General features: G+C 41.0%; 2 protein-coding genes across 2 annotated transcripts in view; one reads left to right on the forward strand and one right to left on the reverse strand.

Annotated features, from left to right (window-relative positions):
* THSD7B (thrombospondin type 1 domain containing 7B) overlaps window positions 1-25933 on the forward strand; it is a 540474-nt gene that overhangs the window by 27883 nt on the left and 486658 nt on the right. The gene's annotated exons all lie outside the window — the stretch shown is intronic.
* CXCR4 (C-X-C motif chemokine receptor 4) lies at window positions 16954-20450 on the reverse strand. The gene is made up of 2 exons (XM_087730299.1): window positions 20279-20450; window positions 16954-18562 (listed from the first exon to the last, which is right to left on the reverse strand). Exons 1-2 carry the CDS (start codon window positions 20315-20317, stop codon window positions 17501-17503), a joined length of 1101 nt encoding a protein of 366 aa, XP_087586425.1. The 5' UTR covers window positions 20318-20450; the 3' UTR covers window positions 16954-17500.

The raw sequence follows: 25933 nt of genomic DNA on the forward strand, positions 1-25933 counted from the left end.
CTACAGGAATGCGGTTCTGCCATCAGTCTCAGCTTCGTTAGCTTTCCATCTAACGCCAAACCTGCAGCAGAACTGTCTTCCTGCTTTCCGTGCTTTCTCATGAAATTGCTTCATCTTCTCTCACAGAACTCACAAACCCAGTCTCTACATTGCTAACTTTTTTCTAGCTGTTAAAAAAAAAAAGAAGGCGCCTCTCTGGTTTCATGAAGCTCTCCGTTTCTGGAGTTACAATATTGTACTTTCAATACCTTTCTGTCTTCTAGTAAGTTACTTTTTGTCTTGGTTGTTCCTACAAAATGCTGAGTGTTCAGACCTGTAGTTTATAAGAATTTAGACATCCTGCTGACTAGGATGGAGTAGGACTTTTCAAATTCCAAAAACTGAACATAAGAACAACTTCCCCGGGTCAGACCAAAGGTTTGTCTGAGTCAGTGACTCGTCTCGGCACTGACCAGAATCAGAGTACAGGAAGGAGTATGAGAAGACAGTAAGTATAGAGTGGTATTTCCCCAAAACGCTCTCCCAGCCTCCAGTGATTTTCAGAGCAGGAACTTCTTAAGCCAAATGTAGCCTCTTTGCATTTAATTGTCCATGCTGGATTTTCTTCCATTAATTTTGTGATATCACTTTTTGTATCCCTATAAACATTTAGCATCTTTTAGTTCTACAGATTAACTATATAGTATGAAGCAATACCTCATGTTGGTCTTGAACCTGGTGCCTCCTGGTTTTTATGTCAGCCTGATTGTACGCTCTCTCATCTATTTATTTTCTTCGTACTGCAACACCTGATTGGTCTATCTGTCTATCCATCTAGATGCTGTAGATTCCTGAATATGTTTTTGTTCCTCATATGGAATCCATTCCATAGCTGTGGTGCACATAAACTTACGTAAGTGATGAATAGGAGTCATGGTGTTGGCATCTTGCTAGACTGAACAGCAAAATAAATACAATCTATTAATTGATTAAATGGCTGAATCCTGGTAAACATTTTATATTCCTGGATTTCAAACTAATTATTTCTTTTTATTTGAACCTTTAAACTTTTGGTCATGGTTCTTTAATTCGTAAAACGTGAATTACATGCAGTTTATCGCTTCAGTGTTCAACATCCAACAGATAAATTGAGATAAAAATCAGGTGGGCTGTCAAGATAATACAAATGCAATACAAATGCTTCTAAGTATTAATATTTTCTTATCTCTGAACCTTCCAGCCTGTCTATCTGCCTGACTGGGGTTACTCACCACTTACCATTCCTTTATCTCATTAATGGAGTCAGCCATTATCCTCCCTTCTCTTAGCCTGCGAGTTAGCTCTTTTAGCCTAACACTGGTTAGTTTCTTGACTAAGCAGTTTGTTAATAATATGCCACTCTTTTGTATTCGTAAGCTGTTCTTGTGTCTATATGTGCGTCAGTATAAAGCGACTGGTAATATTTATTTGTGTAAGATAGAAGCTGTCTTCAAAGTTATGTTTATTAATGCAGAGGGAGGGGAATGCACTTTCTTTAAGGGATCTCTAGACAGGAAAATCAATTTGTCACGTAGACTGCAGCAGAGTAAGCACACAGGTGCTATCCGGTGCTTGTGGGAGGATGCAAGCTGCTGGACTCATTCCATACTCCAGGCCAGTCATTGCATGTGAGTCAGCTACAGCAAAGCCCCTCGGAGACAAATACCTTGTCTATGTGATGGAGAATCAAATACTGCAGCAAAAAGTTCCCAGGAGGAAAACATGAAGCTAGGAGAAAGAAAAAGAGAAAATTACAGAAAGGTATTAATTGGAAAGAAGTTTTTCCCTTGTTCTTTTTTAAAGAACTTCACTTTTTGGAGACATGTGGCAGAATGTTTTTAGGCAGTTCTAATGTATTTCCTTCTCCCCTCATCTCTTTGCTGTTCATTCCTTTTTGATACATTTCTTTTTTCACCTTTTCCTTTCTACCTTACTCTTTGCTCTCATCATTCAGCCTTTGATTGCTTTATATTTACCTTTTCTTCGTTTGGATCAGTTACTAAAAGTAAGCAACTACTTTTGATGTCTCATTAGCACTTCTGGAAGCTTTCTTCTTGCCTCCCAGTTTCTGGTTACAGAAGCGTGACAGTTGTTGTAAAACCAATATAGTAAATAATGGAATCTGTATGTTTGTAAATTTGATGAATATATAATGTTCAGTTCCCATACTTAAGGCAACTGAAAAGGTTTTAGCCTATAAATAAAAACCGCTGTCTGCAGTTTAAACTTACAAAGCTGCACACAGGCAGCTTCAGAACAGCCACCAGCAGAGGTGCCAACAACAGAATCAGATATCGCTGCTGGGGAAAAAATACATTCCTGAGTTTGACATCTGGGTCCTGCAGCTGGAGTGACTAGAAGAAGAAAGGGAAACGGTACAGACTGTCATCAAAAGGAGGCAGTGGTGCCAAGTGAGCATGGAAATTACATACAGATGCCACTTTTTTTACTTAAGACAAATAGCTCAACTATATAAAAAAACAACAGTAACAATGTCCAAAGATGTGCTTAGAAGTGCCTGATGGGTAAATGAGCATTGCTGTTCGTAAATATAACTGGCTTATAACTGGAGAGGTGAGATTTTAAAGTTGAGTGTAGAGTTGGATACATTTTAACATTTGAACAAATACGCTCAAAACCATGTTTATGTATAAAAAGGCAAAGAACAAACATGGTGTATTCCAACTGTTTTCTGAGTAACTCATTGTTTTAGCTTTCCAGCCTGATACTTCACTTTGCAATATATCACTCCTGCTCAGCACATCAGTTAACCACACAGGGCCCACTGTAATGACTCTTCTGAAAAGCCCCAACTATCTGATGCAAAAATTAATTAGGATGACTTAGGTAGCTGTGATGGCAGTAGAAAAGAATGGAGAAAGTCAGTGTGCAAGAGACCCTGAATTAGTGTCCTGATCCAAAGCGTGTCAATCCAGTGACATTCTCCACTGATTTTCGTGGATGTTTGAAGGAAGTTCTAGTCTAATGTTCTTCGTTTCTGTTTAAGAAGATGAGTGAGGATATGGTAACTGGGATGACTGGGTATTATAAGATTTGCTAGAGAGAAGAAACATTGTACCTTAGTTCTGCCTTTTCTTTTTTAAGATTGCAGGAAAGTGGTACTTTCATTGAACCATTCTGTTCTGTCTCAAAAGCTTGATTATTAATGATTTTAGTGAAAAATGTTGTAATGGGATCCATTTTATGCATATAATCTTCACTATAACTTGCTTTTACTTCTACATGATATATCATATCTGAATTGATAACTGTATTTGCCTGTATATAAACCCCCTGAAATCAGTTATTGGATGGACTACTATTTTTCATTTCTTTGTGGCTAGAGTTAGTGTCATAAATCCTTTCATTTAAAATTTTTTTGTTGTTGAAAATTTAATATATTTTATTTTACTTTGTCTCTTTTATGTATGTATTAGGCGTGCTCTGCTTCCTGTCTTTCTTTCAGTCAAAATACAACTTTCCTAGAGCCATGTGATTCAAGCATCTCAACAGAGAAATAATCTGTTTTCACAAATAAAATGGAAAAAGTAATCTAGACTTTAAGGTGTTTTAGGAGTTGCTTGGCTGATCAATATGAACTTCTGGGGAAGACAGATAATCAGGTATATCCACTGACACATATGTAGTGCTGTGTGATGTGTAATACCTGCTGTGAATACAAAATTATTGTGTTGAGGAAACTGTGCAATAAGGGCAATAAGAAAACAAGAAAAGCAAGAGCATAAAAACTCATTAGGGATGCTCTGACTAGAAAAAATACTAGCAACAGCTTTAACTAGACTGTGACTGGAGAATACACTAGATAATGCTATAGAAAAAAAGAAGGAGGAGGAGGAAGATTGTTTGGCTCAGAAATTGGAGTAATCAGTAATGGGGTAAAGAACTATTTCTCTTTGAGATCCAAAAGTAATCTGTCTTGGAAATAGTTGAAAGCCGTCCATCAAGTGTTAACTGTCTCGAAATAAATTAATGGTCTAAATCTATTGTACAATGGAAAGATGTCCATATACTGGAATCAGTTATACCCTGTTGATAACCTCAGCAGGAAAGCTGGATAATCTAGGGGTCCTAGGGATTTTCCCTTGTTTACAGAGGTACTCCCAGGAAAGGTGTAATGTCCTCAGTGCTGCAGTTTTTCTGTAAATGTGTACAGGTTATACAGACTCCAGGAGCATCAAACCAGTCATCTTCTACAGCAATAAATCAACCTTAATTAATAAAACTGTGTCATTGCCATCTGTCATTGGTATCTGATTTTAGAAATAGAGTATCTAAGGCTTCTCTTTCTATTACCAGACCTTCAGAAGCTGTAAGGAGATTCCAGGCTACTTTACTAAGAAGAGTAAAGGGGAATGCTTATTTGGGGAGTAAGCAATTGCAGAGACAGTTTTGAAATTCTGTCTACTGACTTAACTTGAGGAAAGGTAATGTAGTTTGGCAGCGAAGTATCTTCTTCACTGAAGGACACTTTATGTAATATACTACAAATTCAAAGGAAAAAAGCTTGAACCCGAATCAATCCTGTACAAACAAGACCCTTTCTTGTTCAGCTTGTATTATAACTTGCTGTCTTGGTGCTATCTGAAGCAGCATCAATGGGTCTTGCTACCATTTGGGAAACCTGTGTGTATTTCAGTCACACATTGTTCTTGCAGGATTTCCTTAGGCTAAGCTGCAGAAGTGAAAGAGCTCCATTTAAGAGAGTCTGTGAATAACTAGGAAATGAGCATCAAACTAGGCATTATCTGAAGATGTTTGTTAACATGCAGGATGTTCCTTAAGGCCTCTATCTTGAATGAGAAGAGTTTTTATTCAGGATTGCTTTTTGAAAAAGCAAGAGTTCTTTTGCATGCATGTCACTATGGGCCCTACTCAGGCAAAGAACGCTATTTGATGCTCTTGGCACATGTCTACTTCTCGAGTTTCCTTGGATATACTGCTATATGCAGCCTTATTTGGAAGAAGATTATACCTTTTCGGTAGTGAGAATGGCACAATTTACAACCTTGCATACTTGCCTATAAACTACTCCTTTTCTATTGCAAAGTTATAGCTTAAATCATAAATCAAAACTGTGGATCTCTGCTGAGGGATCTCCAGAGGAAAACAAAAATTGTGGAGAGCAGGCTCTGCACTTTCACTAGAAGATCAACTGTGACCCTCTCCTTATCTTGATAAAAGACTACATTTTGTATCTAGCTGACAAAAAGAAATAACCTTTGTATATGCAGTAGGCTTCGCTTTCTAGGGAATGTTAAGGAAAGTGATTTTTTATTATATAGGGTAATGACAAGCAGCTGGAGAAGCAAGTTTTAGAAGGGTTCCAACTCAAACGTACAGACAAGGAGAGAAATGAAATTGAAGTTTTCCTGTCAAAATATAAGATTATGACGCAAAGCATAATCATTTGGATTTGTGTGTATATGCCTGTGTGCTTGTGTGCATGAATGAAGCAGACAAACAATGTATGTTTCCAGAAGAATGTTCTTGCTTGAGGCCTTGCCTACAAAATTTATACCAATGAAACAAAATCTAGGTATTACCAGTTATACTGGTGTAATTTTCTGTAATATTGACAGAGTCTCAGAAACAGGTTAAGAGAAGAGAGAAGAATTAACCTTTAGACTGCAAAATCCTTAAACTGTGAAAGCCATCCACTAAAAAGTTACACAGGCATAAAGTGTAACCTTGTTAATTCAAAGACAAAAGGGATCTATTCATACATTCAGTCCTGTGTTCTTTGTATAAGCATTATCCTCCTCTCTAGGGAAGCAAAGACTTAGAAGAATGTACATGCTATATTCATGTTTATCTAATTAATCTACAGAGAGATCCCTAACTCAGCAGACAGTTTTTGTGTATCAAAGTCAAAGGTCCTAACATATGTCAGCCTTCTTACACAGATGTGATACATTTGATATCTAATAAATAATTAAACATTGGATTAAGCAAAGCTCCACAGAATATAGATTTGACCTATTTAATATTTGGAAAGGTACTTATTTCTGACAAACAAAAATAATTTAGATACAACAAAGATTTTAATAAGGCAAGGTGAGTTTGTTGACAAGATTAACTTCGGAGGCTATGTCAAGTTATCTTGATTCAGTGCAAAATCACACTGGGATATTGAATACATTAACCATTTTCCACTTTGTGCCCACTGACTTGTAAATCTTGAATTATTAGCTTTTTACTTCAGATGTTTTTATCAATTGCCTATTTTGGATGGAATAAGATCTTTAAAAAATGTTAGAACAGCATAAGCTATCCAGTTAGATGGTCTTCTCAGCTACTTTAAATTAGAAGTGAAACCGTCATGTACTGTATATGAAGCTACCTGCAGTTCAAAAACAATAGAAGTGTGGCTGAAGTGTGGCTACGCCAGCGTATGTGAACTAATCTCTCATCCTTTCCAAGTCGTAAACAATTAACTGTTTCTTTTCCATAAACCCTGACTATCTATTGTAATGTAATGGAACAAACACAAAGCATCTGGAAAGAAAAGAATTATAATTAAATTAGTCTTTCCAATTAGAGAAAATGGTGAGCCTTTCCCTTGATTTAGAGTTATAATAATCATTTGTAATCTGATTTAAAAGGGGCTTATGGTTGCATTCATAAAACTGGGAGACATTAGGACTGACATGACCTCTTAGGTATCTAAAGAAATTATAGGCCTACAGAGGTAAGAATATATCATTAAGTCCTGAGCTGACAGCATTTTTTATTTCTACTGACCTTTGGTTGGATTAAGTCCAGTCATCAGAAAATAATTCCATTTCAAGCAGCTGAGAGTTATCATCAGGTTTTGCTGATTCAGGATTAAGTGTACTTCAGCAGCTGAAGAGCTCGTTAGGATGAGCTGTCCATTCGTTCATGGAGTTTGTGAAAAGACTAAGGAGGAAGACGTGTTATAGCTGTATTATTTCTGGTGTAGAGCTTGAATTACTGGTGTATGAATATCATCTACAGCTCTATTTTGTTAATGTGGTACAGAGTTCTGTAGCGTTCCAGACTCCACTTACTGACAGCTAGATTTACAAGACAAATTTACATTTCCACAAATTATATGGACACTTAAATCTAAACATAAATCTTAAAAAGCTTTTGTCAATTTCTAGCAGATCTAAGTACCTAAATATCTACTGCTGCTAATGCACAGAACCATTGCAGACATGATAGTGCCAAAATATAAAGTACGATCTGCCTAACCCCCAGCAGAAGTCATAAACAAAGCACTTCTCAGCTTTTTTTAAAGGACAGTGCTTACTCTTATAGGTGCTTTTTCAAACGCACACTTAATCCTATACAAAACATCGAAGAGCAGGAGGAGGAGGAGCCCTCTTGCAAAAACAAAGTCCCTTGGGTGCAAAAGCTCGGGTTTCCTTGCCATCTAAGAGAGCACGCTCTCTCCTGGGAGGGTGCTTAGTCGCCATGCTATTGTATTTGGTGGGGTGCTTTTGTCTTGTGAGTCCTTTCGAAAATGTTTAACTTTGCATAAATACATATTCACTGAGTCAGAGAGAGACTAGTTCTATAGCCCAGTGGTCAGGACAGTCAGGATGGATAAAGGGACAGGTAATCACAGCTGCTGCTCTGGCTGCATTGATTTCTGAACTAGGCTAATACCACCAAACAGGACCACTGTCAGCTCAGTCGGTGTAACCTCAGCATTTCAATACCATGTTCCAGTTCAGGTGGATGTACCTTTATTTTCCTTGCAGGGCATGGCTTACAGACGACATAATGGGCCCCAGTTTGGCTGGCAGCTGAAAGAGTACATGTAAAGTGTGTGGTACTAAGAACAGAGGATTTTAAAATGGATTACCTTTAGAAACTGAAAGTATTCTAAAGAGATACAAAAATCTTTGTTTTGATTTTTAATTGTTACTGAAACTGGTGAATGAATGAACAGGATCTCTTTCAAACACCTGGGTAGCAGAGTGGTTCTTAAATATCACAGACAAAGGATCTTGTATCCTTCATCTGTCACAGTTTTTATTACAGAGTCCCCACAAAGTGCTTGATGAGAGGGCAAAGTTTCTTAATAATCCCTCTGTATTAGCTTGTAGGAAGAAGCAAGAATGAGCAGATTCGAGGATTCATGGCTCTGTTGACTCTTTATTCTCTGGCCTGAAGTATGGCTAGACTGTTGGATTGGTGTACACTACACTGAATATTCATGCAGCTGCCAGGCTCTCCCCTTCATTGCAGAGTATTAAAAGAGCCATATAGCTCCACGCACTCAGACTGTACAATCTGAGCATATTTAGTTTGGCTTCAGCATAACTGGGCTGACTACCTTTCTTCAGTGGAACCAAGTTTGCATTTGAGGCAGGGATCTAATGTGTTTTCCTAAGCAGATTTCGTACCAAGAGGCAATTTCTTCTTTCCTTAGTTGATAGGTTAACTATAAGAAGGAGAGAGTCACACCATAATACTTCAACTAAATGCTTTGGGGTTTATTTTTAATAGGAAGCCCTGTTAAAATGTAGTGGTTGGTAAATAGGAGAAAACCCACTCTCTACTTTTCAAGGATTCTGCTTTTAAAAATCATACAAACATCCACCACATTCAAAAACTCCTGTGGACTGTATACATGAATGTAGATTTACAGTGTGTCTTAACTAATAGCTACATTAAATCTGATGAACAATATAGGTTATAATCAAGAACATGATTAATCATGCTATTACAGATCTCCTTAGTTTAAAATACTGCTATTCAAGACCCCTTGCTTGAGCCTTGTTTCAGCGAAAAGTCCTCTGCAGCACCATGGTCATGTAGTCAACAGGTAATCATATTTTGGTTGTGAAGGAAGCAGAGCTCGCTTCCCTTAAAGAGAGACATCTATTCTCTCCATACCTTTTCAACCTCTTACCCTCTACCGGAGAAGAGGTTTATGTTTGTTTAACAGTTTGGCTGTTTACTTAAGGAAGTTTTGACAAGATAGCTAAACCGGTCTAACAGCTTGCTGCTCCCAAAAGACAGGGTCCTACTTCTTTGCTCCCCCCACAGCCCCCAGGTGCATGATTGCATCTGCACTCTTGCAATTGCGTCGGCTTTTGCCTTCTTAGTGAGCCAATTCAGTTCACTAGGCTGGCTGAAATCTATTCACTTTATTTTGTTGGTTCATTTTCTGTGGCTGGTGGGCTTCACAAATACAGGGAGTCAAATTAAGAGCTCATCTCTGCTGAAAGAAAAAGTGCAAAAAAGTCCATGTTATAACTTTTCTTTCTTTGCTGAGCCATGTGCCTGACTGCTTATTTTTTTATCTCAGATGTAGTCAGCCCTCTTTCTGAGCTGACTAACTTAATTAAAATAGTATAAAATAAATTAGAAAAAATATAGATACTGTCTGTCTATCTATTTAGTCAATTAAGTCTGTTGAAAAGGAAGTGTGACTGATTCAATAGCTAATGCACAGCAGGAGACAGGTCCACAGGACTAAGAATCGGAGAGTATTGAAGATATCAAATGAAAGGATTAGAAGAGAAAGGGAGGGAGGCTGAAGATGTTCCCAGCAGAGGAAGCTAGATTGCTTCAAATTCCTGTGAAACTCCAATCTTCCAGAGCTGAACTGGCTTGCCAAGGAGTCACATGAGCAGCAGAGGCTGAGGAGTATGCATAGTTAAGAGTAAAGGAGAGAAGAAAGGGGACTGCGAGGTGCGAGACTATTCTTTTTAGTCCTGCTGATTAGTAGGTCAGCTCAGTTGCTTTCTGTCAGTGCGTTATTAGTGCCCAGTTCCATGCAGGATAGGGCTGTTAAAGAAGCACCACAATGGGGTTGGGGAGAAAGAGAGCAAGCAAAGGGGGGTGGGGGGCATGACCTGAAAGGCCATGGAAAGGAAGGTAGTAAATACTAAGGGGTAAGGGAGGGCAGGAACTAATTAAATCTACTTCGCTGTCAAGTTAAATCTAACATGAAACCGTGTCCTTGTACAATAATCCCTTCATAGAATCATAGAATCATTTAAGTTGGAAATGACCCTTAAGATCATCGAGTCCAACCGTTAACCTAGCACTGCTAAGTCCACCACTAAACCATCTCCTCAAGCACCACGTCTACCCTTCTTTTAAATACCTCCAGGGATGGAGACTCAAACACTTCCCTGGGCAGCCTGTGCCAGTGCCTGACTGCCCTTGCGGTGAAGAAGTTTTTCCTAATATCCAACCTAAACTTCCCCTGGCGCAGCTTGAGGCTGTTTCCTCTTGTCCTATCGCTTGTTACTAGGGAGGAGGGACCAACCCCCACCTCGCTACAGCCTCCTTTCAGGTAGCTGGAGAGAGCGATAAGGTCTCCCCTCAGCCTCCTCTTCTCCAGGCTAAACAACCCCAGCTCCCTCAGCCGCTCCTCATAAGACTTGTGTTCCAGACCCTTCACCAGCTTCGTTGCCCTTCTCTGGACACGCTCCAGCACCTCCATGTCCTTCTTGTAGTGAGGGGCCCAAAATGGAACACAGTACTCGAGGTGAGGCCTCACCAGTGCTGAGTAGAAGGGCACTGTCACCTCCCTGGTCCTGCTGGCCACACTATTCCTGACACAAGCCAGGATGCCATTGGCCCTCTTGGCCACCTGAGCACACTGCTGACTCATGTTCAGGCGGCTGCCAACCAACACCCCCAGGTCCTTTTCCCCCAGGCAGCTCTCCAGCCACTCCTCCCCAAGCCTGCAGCGTTGCATGGGGTTGTTGGGACCCAAGTGCAGGACGTGGCACTGAGCCTTGTTGAACCTCATACAGCTGTCCCCCACCCAACGATCCAGCCTGTCCAGGTCCCTCTGCAGGGCCTTCCTACCCTCCAGCAGATCGACACTTCCACCCAACTTGGTGTCATCTGCAAACTTACTGAGGGTGCACTCGATCCCCTCATCCAGATCATCAATGAAGATATTGAACAGGACCGGCCCCAACACTGAGCCCTGGGGAACACCACTCGTGACCGGCCGCCAACTGGATTTGACTCCATTCACCACCACTCTCTGGGCCTGGCCGTCCAGCCGGTTTTTAACCCAGCGCAGCGTGCACCCATCCAAGCCGTGAGCAGCCAGCTTCTCCAGGAGAATGGTGTGGGAGACAGTGTCAAAGGCCTTACTAAAGTCCAAGTAGACAGCATCCACAGCCTTGCCCTCATCCACGAAGCAGGTCCCCTTGTCATAGAAGGAGACCAGGTTAGTGAAGCAGGACCTGCCTTTCATAAACCCATGCTGGCTGAGCCTGATCCCCCGGTTGTCCCACATGTGCCGCGTAATGGCACTCAAGATGATTTGTTCCATGACCTTCCCCGGCACCGAGGTCAGGCTGACAGGCCTTCTTTCCTTTTATTCGTGTTAGAGACTCTAGCTTCTCTTACCAATGCATTCCTGTACTGAGTTCCAACAGTGAACTTGACGCTTGTGTAAGAGATGTAATTCCTCCCCCAAAGAGCAGGAATAATAGATTTCAGGCTTGCAGTGAACCTAATATTGACAGGACACATCTATTGCTGTCACATTAAAACGCGTACGTAAAAAGCCAGAATTATTCTTTTACTTTCCACAGATTTTAGAGACAGAGTTGGGAAACTGAGTGCCCAGTTTCTTCTTCTACTGTCAAGCACACCAACATTTCTCTCTTTGGTGAACTCATGTAGGCAGACTTGGCAGAATGAGTGCTTTTAAAGATATTTTAAATATTAGATATTTTCCCCAAGGAAAAGAAAGCAAATATTAGCCTAAGAGGGGGCAGTATCAAAAAGGAGTAACCATAAGAAAGGTGACAAGTGGGATGTCCAATAAAAGGTTGAGTCATTGTGAAAGGAGAGTTAAGGAAAGATGTTCTGTTTGAACTTCTCAGGTTTATTTTGTATTATGTCTGTTGAGGAGTGTCACGCTCCCCTTTGGCAAGGTGATGCATTAGGAGTATTGCCAGTGATAATTATTATTGCTGTCTGGTCTTACTGTAGCCTTGCAGAGTGCATCAGTATATGGGCAGCCCCTGTTCTTGTAGCTGTGTTGGCATCAGTGATGACACTGACAAGCAGGTAAGGGCCCCCCTCCTCCTTTCTTATCCAGACCTCTCTTTGGGAGATCTGCCCGATTACCGAGTGCTGAATAACAAAGAACCGAGAAAGTAAACAAATGTGTGCTGTGATTGCACTTTAAGAAACTTGAGAATAAAACCAGCCTTTGAGTTTAAACTCTTCATGTGATAGAGAAGTAATTTATCTTTTGGCTAAAGGAAAGCAGATGTTAGAAGGGAAATGCACATGAGAAGACATAGAAACTGTTGTGACGGCTGTATTTTTTATTTGAACAGTCTCTCTTTACTTTTTCTTACTTGTCCAGGATATTGTGTATAGTCTTAAAAGAACAAAGCCATTAAAAGTTCTATAAAGGTATACTTTTAAGGGAAAAGTCAAGTAGAAGAGAAGCAGTGAGAAGAGATAGTAGAAACAAAAGGCAGCATCAACAGCAAAAAAATCCAAACCAAAACCAAACCAAAACAGAAGCCAAAGAACTCTTCACAATGTAACCCTTCAAAAAAATCCCTCATAATTTCTACTTAGTTTGACATGTTTGTGTGGTGAGAATCTGTTCCTGGTGTGAATTCCAAAAGATAAGGATATTTAAAATGTCGACCTATTTCTTTCAAACACTGTGCCACTGAAGACAAATTACTGTCAGACTGTTGATAGCTGGGTATGCAAAGCTTGCATGCCTTCAGTAAGAGAAAACCATTTTGCTGAAAATTTATTTCTGTTATGTTCAGCAGAACAATTCCACCTGCTCCGTACTGAAAGATTTAATTTCTTGTAGATCTCTGGCTGCAGCTGAAATCAGAGGAACTTGTAATCGTCATTTGTAATTGATTTGGGCTATAAGGTTATACACTTTAGGAAGCATAATTCTTTAGGTACCCTGCTGTCTCTGAATTCAGTGGGAGTTTGTCACTGAAGCTGCCTGTCCTTTTAAGAAAATAGTAATTTTAATCATTACCTACTACATCTGTAATGAATCCTGAGTCCTCTGAAGTCAGTAGTAGTTTTGCTGGAGCCTGGATCACTTGTATCAAGAACTGAAAATGGTGCTTATAATCTACATCGTTATATATATGTAGATACATTTATGTTAAATATATATATAAATAAACACAAAGTACGCTTATAATCAGCTGCTATTAAAATATGTTTTCAAAAACAATAAGCATAGCATTGTTTTATTGTATGTCCTGCTAGAACTAGAATGGTGGGAAGATAGTAGTAACAGAGTTGATGTTAAAACAAATTATCTTTACACTTCATCCTGTTAAAGAGTAAAGATTTTCAGAGAAAATTAAAAGAGTGACAGAAAATTTGTTGCCTAAAGAGAAAAGATTTTAAGAAATCTGTGCCTTCTTTATAAGAAATAATCCCAGTGCTCATGTAATTTCAATTGGCACGTGATTTATGGCTGTGAAAAAGAATCTGTATAGCTCTTTCAAAACATAAAGTGAGGGAGTGGCATCCTTTGAGCAAAAACTCTGGTGCCCTATCTGCTTAAGTGTTTCCTAAGTTTCAGCACTATGAGAATATGAGAATACTCCATTGTTAGGGGATTTTGGAGGCATGCCTGGATCAAGGAAGTACTTCCTCGTCATGCTGTTTCCTTTCCCAAACAATATAAAAAATGGCCTTTTCAACCAAACATCTAGAGGTGGTCACTTTGTACATTGTCCAACTAAAGCTCAACCATCATAAGATAAACCATTCACTTGTATGAATGGCTCCATGTTATTACTGCTACTTCCTTTTTATTTTCATGGTGATTTTGTTTTGATTTATGGATATGCATGGAAGTTGAACCCCCCGAATAATGATTGTGTCATAAGACTAGCCAAGAAAAAACAAGAAACTCCACCTTACTCACTGCCCTCTATAGCCCGCATACGTTAGCTCTGACACCCTCACTACCACTACTGATCTTTTCATGTGCTTCTCTAATGTGGGCTCTGTACAACCTGCTCAGAGGCAGTAAAAATATACCATACCAATAATGGCTTATAGTGTAATTTTATCCCACTGCTGTAAGTATTCTAACTTTACTTCCAAACAGCATTTCAGAGGAAGCAAAAGTAAGTTCACGTACATGTTCTGTTCTTGGTTTAGCCTTGCATGATCCAAAGGATTGCTAACTTATCTTAAGCACTCAAGATGTGTGCATTATAGTATTAGGTGAATATCCATGTTTTAGTCCAGCATTGCTGTTAGCACATTGTAACAACCACGGCAAAATACTTAGTGACTGAATTCCATGGTAAAAAGCCTTTGTAAATACATTATAATGTATTTAATGTCTTTGTAAATACATTACAAATCTTTTAAATCACCACGTAACATTTTTAACTGGTTCGTAACTAATACTCACATTTGTTTTCTGTTCAGTATCTCGAGTTGCATATTTAAAATTACTTGGACATAGCTATTATTTTATGACATGAAGAAAATTCTGAGACTATGCATTGTGTATGACTTGAAGAATGTCATTATGATTATTCTGTATACTAGAGAGGAATTTTGGAAAAAGACTCAGAAAGTCCCTTCAAAAACTTTGGAAAGTTCTGGATGTATGTGGACTTGCCCAATGTATAAATTACAAAATTAGGTCTATTCACCTTTGTCACTGAATTTACACTTTGAGAAATGCGTTCACCGGGACTACTTTTGATTCACAAAGATGTAAAAAAGTCACAGCCTCAACAAAAATCAGCTTAAAGGTGATTTTGTTTTAAAAGGAAATAAATTAATATTTTTTACCAACATGATATATTTGGACTAGCTCCGTGGCTTTGAGAGAGGTTTGCCTGATTTGCTCTGACTTACTCAGAGGTAAAAGGACAGAACTGGATTCATAATTTCCTACTATGTTTCCTCGTGACAACTTCATTCAATTGGCAAATATTTGCTCTGTAAACAGTGCAAGTATATGTTATATTCATATTTATAGATATATAAAGTTATTTAAAAATAAATACATGTGACTTTTGACTCATTTTCCTTGCTGGAGCAAAACCCCAAGGATCTTGCAGCTCCTTTTCAAGACGTTCTTCTGTCCATTGTTTCACTAATTCTACTGAAAACCATGGCAGTTCTATAAAACTAATGTAGGTCTCATCCCTCTGGGGCATGGTTTAGGTTTTAATTTTGCTAATTTATTTTCCACACAAATGCTTTCTGTTGTTTGTTTAGTGTCCTTTTAGTGGTCTTTGGCAGTAACATGGACTGCTGAGTTTATTCTGTCTTGCACCCTCTTTCCTGCTAACTCTCCGCTTGAGGTAATAGTTGGCTGACTGAAGTATAATGGGAATAATCTAAGTTAATGCTAGATGGCTCTAAACATTTCCTCAGCAAATAAGCAGCAGCGTGTTGATAGCCCATAAGTATTTTATGAGTGCAATTAAATCACAGTGATTGATTGGGCTGGGGTGAAAATCAGAACCATTTAGAACAACAAATTCTTCACGGGGAATCCCTCACTAAATTAAGAAAACACACAGACGAACAACAAAAATAAACCATTTAAGAAGTTCTGCTCCTATACCACGTGCCCTCATTTCTCAACTCTGTTAACGAGGAACAACTTGATGGAAGTGAGACCTTTTGTTTCTTGAAAATGCATCTTTTCTGTTGTTAATTATGTTATGTTGGGTGAAGATATACGTTAGAGTTAACTGATCTAAAAGTTTAGTTGCTGAAAGGGGGGACCTGCTTCCTCTTCCTTTTATCTCACTTTTCTCTCCCAGTGCCTGGCTCCAGGTTACAGGGTCTTGCACTTTTGTAGTGCTTGTTGGATTCCTCATTGAGCTCATTCAATTCACTAAATTGCTGGAAAATGATTTTGTTTTTTCTGCTAGGTTAGTTTTGTGCTGGTTCAGCAAACTGCATCAGCTCAACATAGAATCAGACGACTACTACTGTCATTGCAAAGGAAAAAGTGTGGAGGATGCAGTCAAGGTTGCAGCCTCCTGACTGGAGAGGAGGGAAGTTGAAAACTGAAAGGTCTTGTATTTATGAGAATATCTGAAATAAAACGTGCAATTTAGTGTATAGGTTAGCATAGTGGTACGTGCCCCACAAAATCACTCGGGTGCTGTGCTTGTGAAAACACATTCTTTCTGGGTTGCTTTCCATGTTGCTTATTCCAGTTCTGTGTGACTAGTAGGTATTGTTTATTTTTTTGCTTTTTTGACTTCCAAACTGTTAATTTTATTTATAGGTCAGTAACAGTTGTGTTTGTTTTTGTAATGTAGGAACATACAAATATTCTCCATGGCTCTGTCCTCTTGGGTATTCATTACTTTTGAATGCACTCTACTAACGTGAAGATATGAAAGATATTGGAAACTCTTAGCCTGCTTGATACCTACAAAAAAATTATTTTTAAGAAGATTTTTAAAAAGAATGTTAAGATTGTATTATATTATCTTAAGAAAATACAGATGTAGACAGGATAGGGAAAGTTCCATAGAGAAAAAAACCCTTATCTTCCACAGAGGAGGTACACCAATAACTTTATTACTAGTCCAAATGCAATGTCAAATAGCAAAATGGCTTTGATTCATCTACTTTGGATTACTCTTGACATGTGAAACTAAATTTAGAAGAACAGCAAAAGGCAGAAGAAACGTAGGATTGACTTTATATGCGTGGCATAAAGGTTAGTCACATGCAGTAATCTTAGTTTGACTCCTAAAAGGCTGTAAACTTTAGCAATTGCTTAAATAGATGGGTTTACATTTGTAGATATTTTGCCCTCAAAAAGTTCTTTGTTTACAGTGATCGGTTAAGTCATTCTAAAGATAACGACGTTAACTGGAGTAAAAGTATTCTGGTGAAAAAACCAAATGACTTAGAACTCGAAAAACATTTAACCAGAAATAAAAATACCACTCAAAATAACTTTTTGTCATATACTTTTATTTACCTTGAACAGAAAATTTTGCAAACCATCAATTACTGAGAATGGGGAAAAAAACGTAGCATAGAACAGAGGAGGCTTTGGTTATAAGTGCCATTTCTACAGCAGAGTTAAGCTATTGTAAACCAAACGTCTTGTAGTAAGGTAAAAAATCTCCAGCCAAATTTTTAAGAATTTAACAGCAACACTGAAAACATTTACATACAAACAACAGAGAAATATTTTCTAAGCTTTTAACAGTCACTTTGCTACAATCCAGAAGTGTTTAGTTCACATATCTATACAGACAGACAAACACTAAAACTTTTGTGAACCAACCACTTGTCCACAGGACCTGCCTAGACAGTTTGTCATCAATACAAAAGTTTTTTTATATAAATAAGTCAATCAAACTTCACAAAGACTAAAAGAAACAATATAAAATTCCAACTCTAAATAAATCTGTACGTTATGGTCAGTCTTGTTTTTCCGAAATCTTGCGCAACTTTAAAGTGTCTATTTATAAAATGATGGCAAGGAGCAACGTTAGCTGGAATGGAAACTGGAAGACTCGGACTCTGTAGAAACAGAAGAATGTCCCCCACGTTTGCCTTTTGAGAGAATCTTGAGGCTTGATCCTCTGCTAACTGACGTCAAGGCATTTTGTGCTGATGTTTTGAATTTTGCACCCAGGAAGGCGTACAGAATTGGATTCAGGCAACAGTGGAAGAACGCCAGGGCTTCGGTAATGGAGATCCATTTATGTACTATCGTGTCCAAGCTGCAGCGATGTCTGATGACTCCCAGCAAGATGAATGTGTCGATGCTGATGCCGATGTAATATGGCAGCCAGCAGGCAAAGAAGGCGAGGATGAGGATAACCGTTGTCTTCAAGGCTTTGCGCTTCTGGTGGCCTTTTGAATGTGACAGCTTAGATATTATAATACAGTAGCAAGTCAGGATTATTAGACCAGGCAAGACGAGTCCTACCAAGATATGCTGAAATCTGAAAGAAATGAGCCAGTTTTCATGAGGGTACATGCGATCACACAGATACCTTCCTTCTACTTCGCTAGTACTGGCAAAAATTATATCGGGCACTGTCAAAAGCACAGCTGGTAGCCATACGCCTACATACACCACCTTCTCAGCCAACAGCTTTCGTGGTCGCTGGCTGTTGGTAGCATGGACTATTGCCAGGTAACGATCTAAGCTTATGAAGGCCAAAATCAAGACACTGCTATAGAGGTTGACTGTGTAAATGACATGAACTGCCTTACACAGAACAGTCCCGAAGTACCAGCTTACGGCCGCATCCACAGACCAGAATGGCAAGGTGATGACGAAAAGGAGGTCAGCCACAGAGAGGTGCAGCCTGTATTTATCAGTCATGCTTCTTTGTTTCTTCTGGTAGCCCATAACAACGATAACCAATCCATTGCCGATTATTCCTGTTAGGAAGATGATGGAATAGATCGTTGGCAAGAAGATCCGGTTGAAATCGGCATTCTCATTCTGAAAGCATGGCTCTCCGTAGTCTCCATAGTCACCCGAACCAATCTCATCCGTGCCATTATCAGGAAATTCAATGATTAACCCGGAGGACAGCTAAAAAAAAAAAAATTAAAAAAAATTAGGTGTTAGCTCCTCTGCAAAAGCTCACTCTATAGTACAGTATGTTAAGAGTTGCCTGAACAGTCTCCATCATCACGAACAGGCAAACTTTTTGAAAACCAGATGGAAAAATACAATTTTTAAATATATATATATATATAAAATATACAGCAAATACAAGCAAGTTAAACAACTTCCTTTGCCTTTCTCTAAGGAGTAAGATCTTGTAACTAAGGTCAGGGGATGAAAGGGAAAAGAAAGATAATGGCTACTCCCAGAAATCTTGTTGGTTCGGGACACTTCAGTGCGCTAATCAGATGCATACTGCAAATGGAAGAGCCCAGAAGTGCTGGATGCAAGAGGCTGGTCCGCACAGAATACTACCCATGACATTTAACTCTTACAACAGAGAGCTATAAAAAGGAATTACACTTAGACAGTAATTCTGGTGCTCCAAAGTCCCTTCTCAATAAGGGGATGGGGTCCAGAAGAAATGGAGAAGGTACCCTTGGCTGATGTAATAAAGGATAAATAACAGCAAGAATTCCCTGCTGAGAAGCAATTGACAGCTCCACAGACAGAGACAAGGGGAAAAGAAACCCCAAAGCCCATAAAGAAAAGGCAGAGGTGACCTTAAGCAGGGAACTCAAACGCCACGGAGGGTCATCGGCCCGGCCAGGATCCCCTCCCTCGGCTCCCCACGCTTTGCGGCTGCGGGGCAGGGGGTGAAGCTGGCGGTGCCGGGCTGCAGCCAGGCTGCTGCACCAAGTACGGCAGTGGAAAAAGGAAGCGAAATTCTGGTGAGGGCACGAAAGCACATCAGGAAACCACCAACGGTTTTGGCCACCGCGCTGAAAGAGCACTGCAGGCGGGCGAGTGCCACCTGGCTATGTACAGCTCCCCAGGCTGTCAGGCTGTCGTTTTCACGCCCCGTGGACCGCCAACCCCTGACCCCCGCGCAGGACGCGCCCCGAGGGTCCGGCAGCGCTTGGCGCACGGCTGCCCCGGCTCCACGCCGGCGCTAACTGCGGATCGCGGTCGGGACTCGCCCGACATCTCCGGTTTGCTCCTCGCCGCTCTCAAGCCCCCGCGGCAGAAGAGCGGCCTGCGGGAGGCCGGGACGCCGCCGCCGCTCCCGGCCCCACCGTGCGCGGCCGAGGGGGTTGCGGCGCGGCGGCCCCCGGGGCAGAGGGATGCCGTTCCCTGCCGTCAGACCGCTCCAAACTTCCTCGCTTGTTTGCCCCCCCTCAGCATTCCCGTGGCTCTAACTGCTCTACCGGCGTCTTCCCAGCCCACAAAGGCGCCACATGTCACCGCAACCGACGGCCAAGCAGCAAAGCCCGAGGAAAGACGCGGGAGTCCGGCCGCGGCCGCAGCGGGGTCCGGAGCGTTGCAGCCAGCCGCAGCAGCGGCCAGAGGCCAGGGCCGAGCCCGGCCGCTTGCGCCCCGCGGCCCCTCGCAGTCAGGCGGGTGGGAAGCGGGGGGAGGCGGCGCGGCTCCCGGCCCCGCTCCCGGCCCGGCTCGGGGCCACCCCGCCCGCCGGCGGCGCTCTCCGCCGAGGGCACCTTTGTTTGCAAACAGCGGGCACATGGGCGAGGGCGGCGGGGAGCCGCCGCCGAGCAGCGGCGTCGAGCAGGCGGGCGGGCAGCACCGCCCCGCACCGCGGGGACGGCCGCGGCCCCGCCGGCCGGCTCAGCCCCCGGCACTTACATCCAGGCTGTCGAGGCTGTTGTCCATGCTCTGAGCCATCTAACGGTCCCGGGCTCTCGAGTTGCCGCTGTTGTTGTTGCCGCCGCCCCTCTGCAGCGCCGTCAGCCGCACCAAACACACGCCCCGCTTCTTCTGGCGGGACGCGGCTCTTATAAGTTCCCCGGCCGCCCCCCCGCCCCCGGGGCAGCCCGCTCCTGGCTCCTCCCCGCGGGTCTCACCGCGCACCCGGGCCGCGGGCCGCCGTCGCGGACCGCCTTTTCTCTGCGGCGCCGGGCGGCGGGGCCTGCACTTGCCCCGGGGGCCCGCGGGGGCCTCGCTCCTCACGGGGGCACTTGCCACCCTCCGACTGATGTGTTCGTGCAAGCGGGGTTTTCAGTTTCCCCTCAAGAACTTTCTTTGAAGTGTGGTGTCGGGCCCCGTGTTGTCACGGGTACCCCGGGCGAGCTCCGGGTGAAGTCACTGGTCCAGGTGATGGAGGAGGAAGAGGAGAGGTCCTGCATACCCTTCAAAATACACTCAACTCAGTCCTCAGAGTTGCCTCTCGTCCCTGCTGAGGAGAGGGTGAACTGGGAGAGGCAGGGGATGGTCCCTGCTGAGGGACGAGAGGTTCTGCAGGCCTCTCGGGGCTGCAAGGTGAGTGGGCTGCAGGTTGCCCGCTGAACTCTTCTGGTGCCTGTGGTTTTGGGTGAGAAGTCTGCAGGTGCTTCGCCAGCGTGTCTGAGATACGATGGTGGTTCATTGTTCCAAAAAGCTTTGGCACGTTGCAAAAAATGTGTTAAGGAAACAATAGAAATCAGGAAGAAAATAAACCATTGTCAAAATAATGGGTCTGCCAACTTCATTTAAACACGTGGATTTGCATGCTGAATGTCTTGTCATCTAAAAATAGCAAAGAGTGAGCTCTTTATTTGCCTGCTAATATCAGGAACCCTGCTTGTCTTTCTCCTTAATCTCGAGCTTGGTAAATTAGTTTTTTAAATGTGAATGGTGAATATCTTTAGTAATGATCTGTTTCCAGTAGTTGGATAATCTAAAAAAAAAACAAACCAAAAGAAAAACCTGAAATTGTATATGTAGGATAAAAATAGCAATCATAAAACAGGTTTGCAATGGAAAACCAACCCAAATATAAAGAAAAATAAAACAGAATCATGGATTTCCTTTACAGTGGTCTCTGAGGTCTCAGTGCTGTTGATATTCATGCAGGTAAACTAATTTGCAGAAAAGATTTTGATTAGAATAGTGTGTGTCCCGTCCCCCGCCCCCCAGTTTCACAACTCACGCCATAGTGAGTAACTATATTGGGAACAATTGATTCAGTTATGTAGATTTACTCTTTACAGTTGGAATTTGGAGTGGAAAGAAGAAGAGAGAAGGGCATTCTTTGTGTAATAACAATATGCTCAGATTACACTGGTAGTCTCAAGGGATGAATAAAATGAAAGTTTGACAGAAGTTTTATTCTTAAATGCCCGTTTTACCAGCTTACATGTTCCGAGTTAGCCACCAGTTTTAGATGCAAAGATTATTTCCAGGTATTTGACAAGAGCCACTCTCTTACTCTTCTCCTAAAAGCTCTACAACTCCTTCTCATGCACTATAGTGAGTATGAGTTTGGTCATGATTAATAACACTAATTATCTTTCTTTTTGTTAAAAACATGGTATGTAAGGTATGACCTATAATGTGATTACGTACTTCAACTACGTCATAATTTGATAGTAATTCATATTTTGTTAGCAGGTCTGGAATATCACATACAAGTTGCATTAAAAGCAAACTTTAATTCATTATAACTCAGGAATTAGCGGTCTTCAGAAAACTCAATATCTACCTTGAGTTTATATCCAGAAAAATTTGAGAGGGATACCATGTTAGGATTCTGTAGAAATAAAAAAATCTTCTACTGAATCCCCATTTTTAGATACTAATCCTAGCCTTACGTTACCATAATTCTCCTCTACTGAACTTTTTAAAAACAAGTGTGACAAAATTATAATTATTGCTATTCGTTCCTTATTTTCCATAGAACCTGTGATGTGTTCACTACTTTCTAGACATATAAATAGGAAAATACATGCCCCAAGTAATCTGCAGCCCAGCATTAGATGACCAGGCAGATAGATGAGCAGATGAGGGATTTTTATATATGGATGAGTAGGATCATGTCTATGTAATCATCTTTCACTTTTTCACTTATGGAGGTTTCTTTTTTTTTTTCACTTATGGAGGTTTTCTTCACTGAAAGAGTAGTTTCTTCCCTGAAAGGGCCGTCAGGCCCTGGCACAGGCTGCCCAGGGAGGTGGTTGAGTCCCCATCCCTGGAGGTATTTAAAAGACGGGTAGATGTGGTGCTTGGGGACATGGTTTAGTGGTGGCCTTGGCAGTGCTAGGTTAACGGTTGGACTCAATGATCTTAAGGGTCTTTTCCAACCTGAACGATTCTATGATTCTATGATGCCCAGCTCATGGCACCCACAATTGCTGTGCAGTTTTCAGCAAGGGTATGCTATGCTGCTTGAAAGGCTCTCCAGCCTACTGAACTTGCAAACATGTGAACCAGATTTTCAGAAATATGCATATTGAACAGGTGCTAAAAACCTAATCGGGACTCAGAGCTGCATATGGGGAAGATGAACTTTTAGGAAAAATTGGATCCTACCTTGCCAGAAATTATATGGGTGACAGATGTATTTTTATGGAGAACATATTCTCATCTCAGAGGGGCACAGAAGATTAAACACTGCTCCTTCTCTATGTATGCAGTGCAGGACATATTAAAATATGCTGGTAGTGCAGGTGGCTTGTGGCAATGGGTGCAGGTGAGCAAAAAACGTTATGTATGTACATGAACTCTAGAGCTATTTGACAAGTTTGAGAGTTGGTTGGTTGGTTATTTATTGGGGTAGATAGCATGGAGTGCATTGACATGTGGGGTATCGATGCACAGAACTGCAAGTATAATTACAGCCCAACTAGGCAAGTGTTATCACACCTCCATTTTACTGTGCAGACAGACCTGTAAGAGCAAAGCGTATTACGTGAAAATTGATTTTGTTAAGTAATGGAATATGGGACAGTGACTCAGTTATTCGTGTTCCCAGATAACATAAGAAATTCGGAACTGAGGACTGAGCCAGTTCCATGGATTACCCCTGAAGCATGGTAGTGCTGAGTGGTGGAAAATTTGGGGATTGATACCCTATCTGATGAGATGTCACTGAAATGTGTTTGGAGGAAGGTCCTCTAAAACTACCATTCACACTGCTATTTTGTTATCTACAACCTCTTTTGTTTCTCCTATCAGAAAATCCATGTGAAAACTTCCTTTGTTGCATGGAGGACCATCGAGGGCAAGTTAATGATTTCCAAAGTGATAAAAGAAGGGAGCTGTTTCTGCAGAGCGTGTAATTCAGAGTTAGCTACATATCTTCTTAAGATGGAGCTAGCAAATAGCAATTTCCAAGCTTATGTTTTGCATTACATGTTTTTCTGGTCACAGAATTACTGTGAAAATCAGACCTTTCCTAACCCTTGTAATACATATTTTTGTTACTGAAAACAAGCCCTCTGAGATTAAAAATCCTAAGTTTTCTTACACTGTTATTCTAACAATACAATTCCTCAGGTTGTGAATCATTAACCTGTATTTTGTCTTCTAAAAAGAGACATAAGTGCTGGTCATGCAAGAGCAAAAGAGTTTCTAATAAACCTTTCTAATGGGAAAAATACCCTTTTGATTCAGTATCCACAGAAATAGAAAAATAAATTGCATTTTATATAACTATGTTAAATGACTAGCTTAATCTGAAGGCTTCGCAAGTGTCTTTAACAAAGTAAACTTCTAGGTAATAAAAGTTTGATGACACCATTGTCTGTGGGCGACACCTAACACAAAGGAGATATGATCCCTGGTTTCTGTAATATGTGGATACCACTGTTCTGTATTAATTACAATGGTCTATTAATAAACTATTCCTTATTTTTTAGCATTAAAGGAGCTATCCTTTCAGGACACATAGATGATTGTGTCTTAAAAATACATAACGAGCAACATGGCTGAAATTACTCTATGATATAGCAGGGAGTGAATAATTTTCAAATATTCACTGATTTTCTCTGTACATGTCAATTCCTGTACTGGAAGGCTTCTGAAAGTGGGGGGAGTGTCTTCTGAAAAAATAACAGAAAATGTGCTCAGGATTTGCACGACATTAGTAGTGGATTTTTCCATTCTAAAAAATACTCGAGGGAACCGATGCTGTGGACTTGCTTGCCACTAGATGAAAAGTGGTTTCCTTATAAAACTCAAATGTTTATTACCATACGCTGGGTTGACTTCATGACAAATGGGTCTTCAAGTGGCCCGAAGTTGTATACATGGAAAGGAAAAGGATATACTCTGCCTTTTCCATCTGATCTTTCTGTTGAAGTGGGAAAGGTATCAATCTTACGCCCGTTAGAATGGTTACAAGCGGTTTGCTGGAGTTGGGTTTCAGTTAATGGCTTTCTTTGCTCTTGGTTCTCAAAGCTCCCTGTCTCCGTTTCTTTCTGCCTCTGCTGCAGTGGGACAAGCCTACCAACTGTTACCCTGATCCTGGAAGGAGAGTGTCTGCCCACCTTATGGGCAGGGCGCCACCTAAATTTACTGATTTGAGAGCAGAAAGACAAAATAAAATCTGCAAAGGAGCAGGACATATCTTTCAGTTGGTAGTATGTTACATTACCACAGGCATCAGTCCCTGTATGAAAGGGAAACTGGAATATGAGAACAAAATTAAAGGAAAAGCCCAACATCAGTATAAGGCAACAAAAAAGTTACCAACACTGGTGTAAAAGACAGATTTCTTTATGGTTCCTTGCTTTTAACAGGGAGAATTTATTTTGTTTCCTTTAAGTATTGCCACAAGGCCAAGATGTCTAAAGTCAGCACAGAAAAGTCAGCAGGAAAAAAAAGTGCTGTCCTCTAAAAGGAATCAGCCTCTCTTGTGTTTTAATCCCACCTCCATCTGTGGCCTGCAGCAAATCACTTAACCCTTCTGACTGTGTTCACCCAACTGTAAAATGGGGATAACAATACCTACTTACCTACCTCAGAGGAGAGTTGTAGGGATTAATTGGTTGATGTTTGCAAGGCACTTTGAAGACAGAAAGTGCTTATTTTAGAGCCTGTTGAAATTATTGGTGACACTGATCAGCTAAAATTCAAAGGGGACCAAACTCATTAAGGTTCTGATCTTCTTCCTCCATTTGGCTATGTTTATGGGTTAGCAAATCTCACTGCATGCGGGCAGTTTATTGTTTGTTTGGAAGCAGAGTAGACTAAAAAGATGCTTTGAACAACTTTGTTAATCCTTTTAACAAACTTGTCTTCGTTTGCATATCACTGAAGCTGAAGGTTTTATCTTTGATGATTATATAGCAGAACACTTCTGGAGACATGTTGAAGTGTTTTTTTCCAGAATTGCAGTCAGATCAGAATTATGAAAACAAACTAAAACCTACCTAATTATATCACAAATAATTTCTTCACTATAGCCAGGTAGGATATTCGCTTTCATAGCATTCGGATAGATTTCTGTTTAGCTATGAGATGTGTTTCTTGTGATGTCCTTTTATGCTGTAAAATTCCATTAGAAACTTGCTTGCAGTTCAG

The sequence above is a fragment of the Nipponia nippon genome, unplaced genomic scaffold (assembly GCF_047370975.1).
Source record: "Nipponia nippon isolate SJK-2023a ecotype South Korea unplaced genomic scaffold, ASM4737097v1 scaffold_5, whole genome shotgun sequence".
Taxonomy (NCBI): domain Eukaryota; kingdom Metazoa; phylum Chordata; class Aves; order Pelecaniformes; family Threskiornithidae; genus Nipponia; species Nipponia nippon.

Bases quoted from the DNA above. Each gene is read 5' to 3' on its own strand.
- CXCR4 (XM_087730299.1), bottom strand. From the start codon at position 20,317: ATGGCTCAGAGCATGGACAACAGCCTCGACAGCCTGGAT. The intron at 18,563-20,278 runs GTAAGTGCCGGG...TTTTTTTTTTAG, and splicing joins ACAGCCTCGACAGCCTGGAT to CTGTCCTCCGGGTTAATCAT.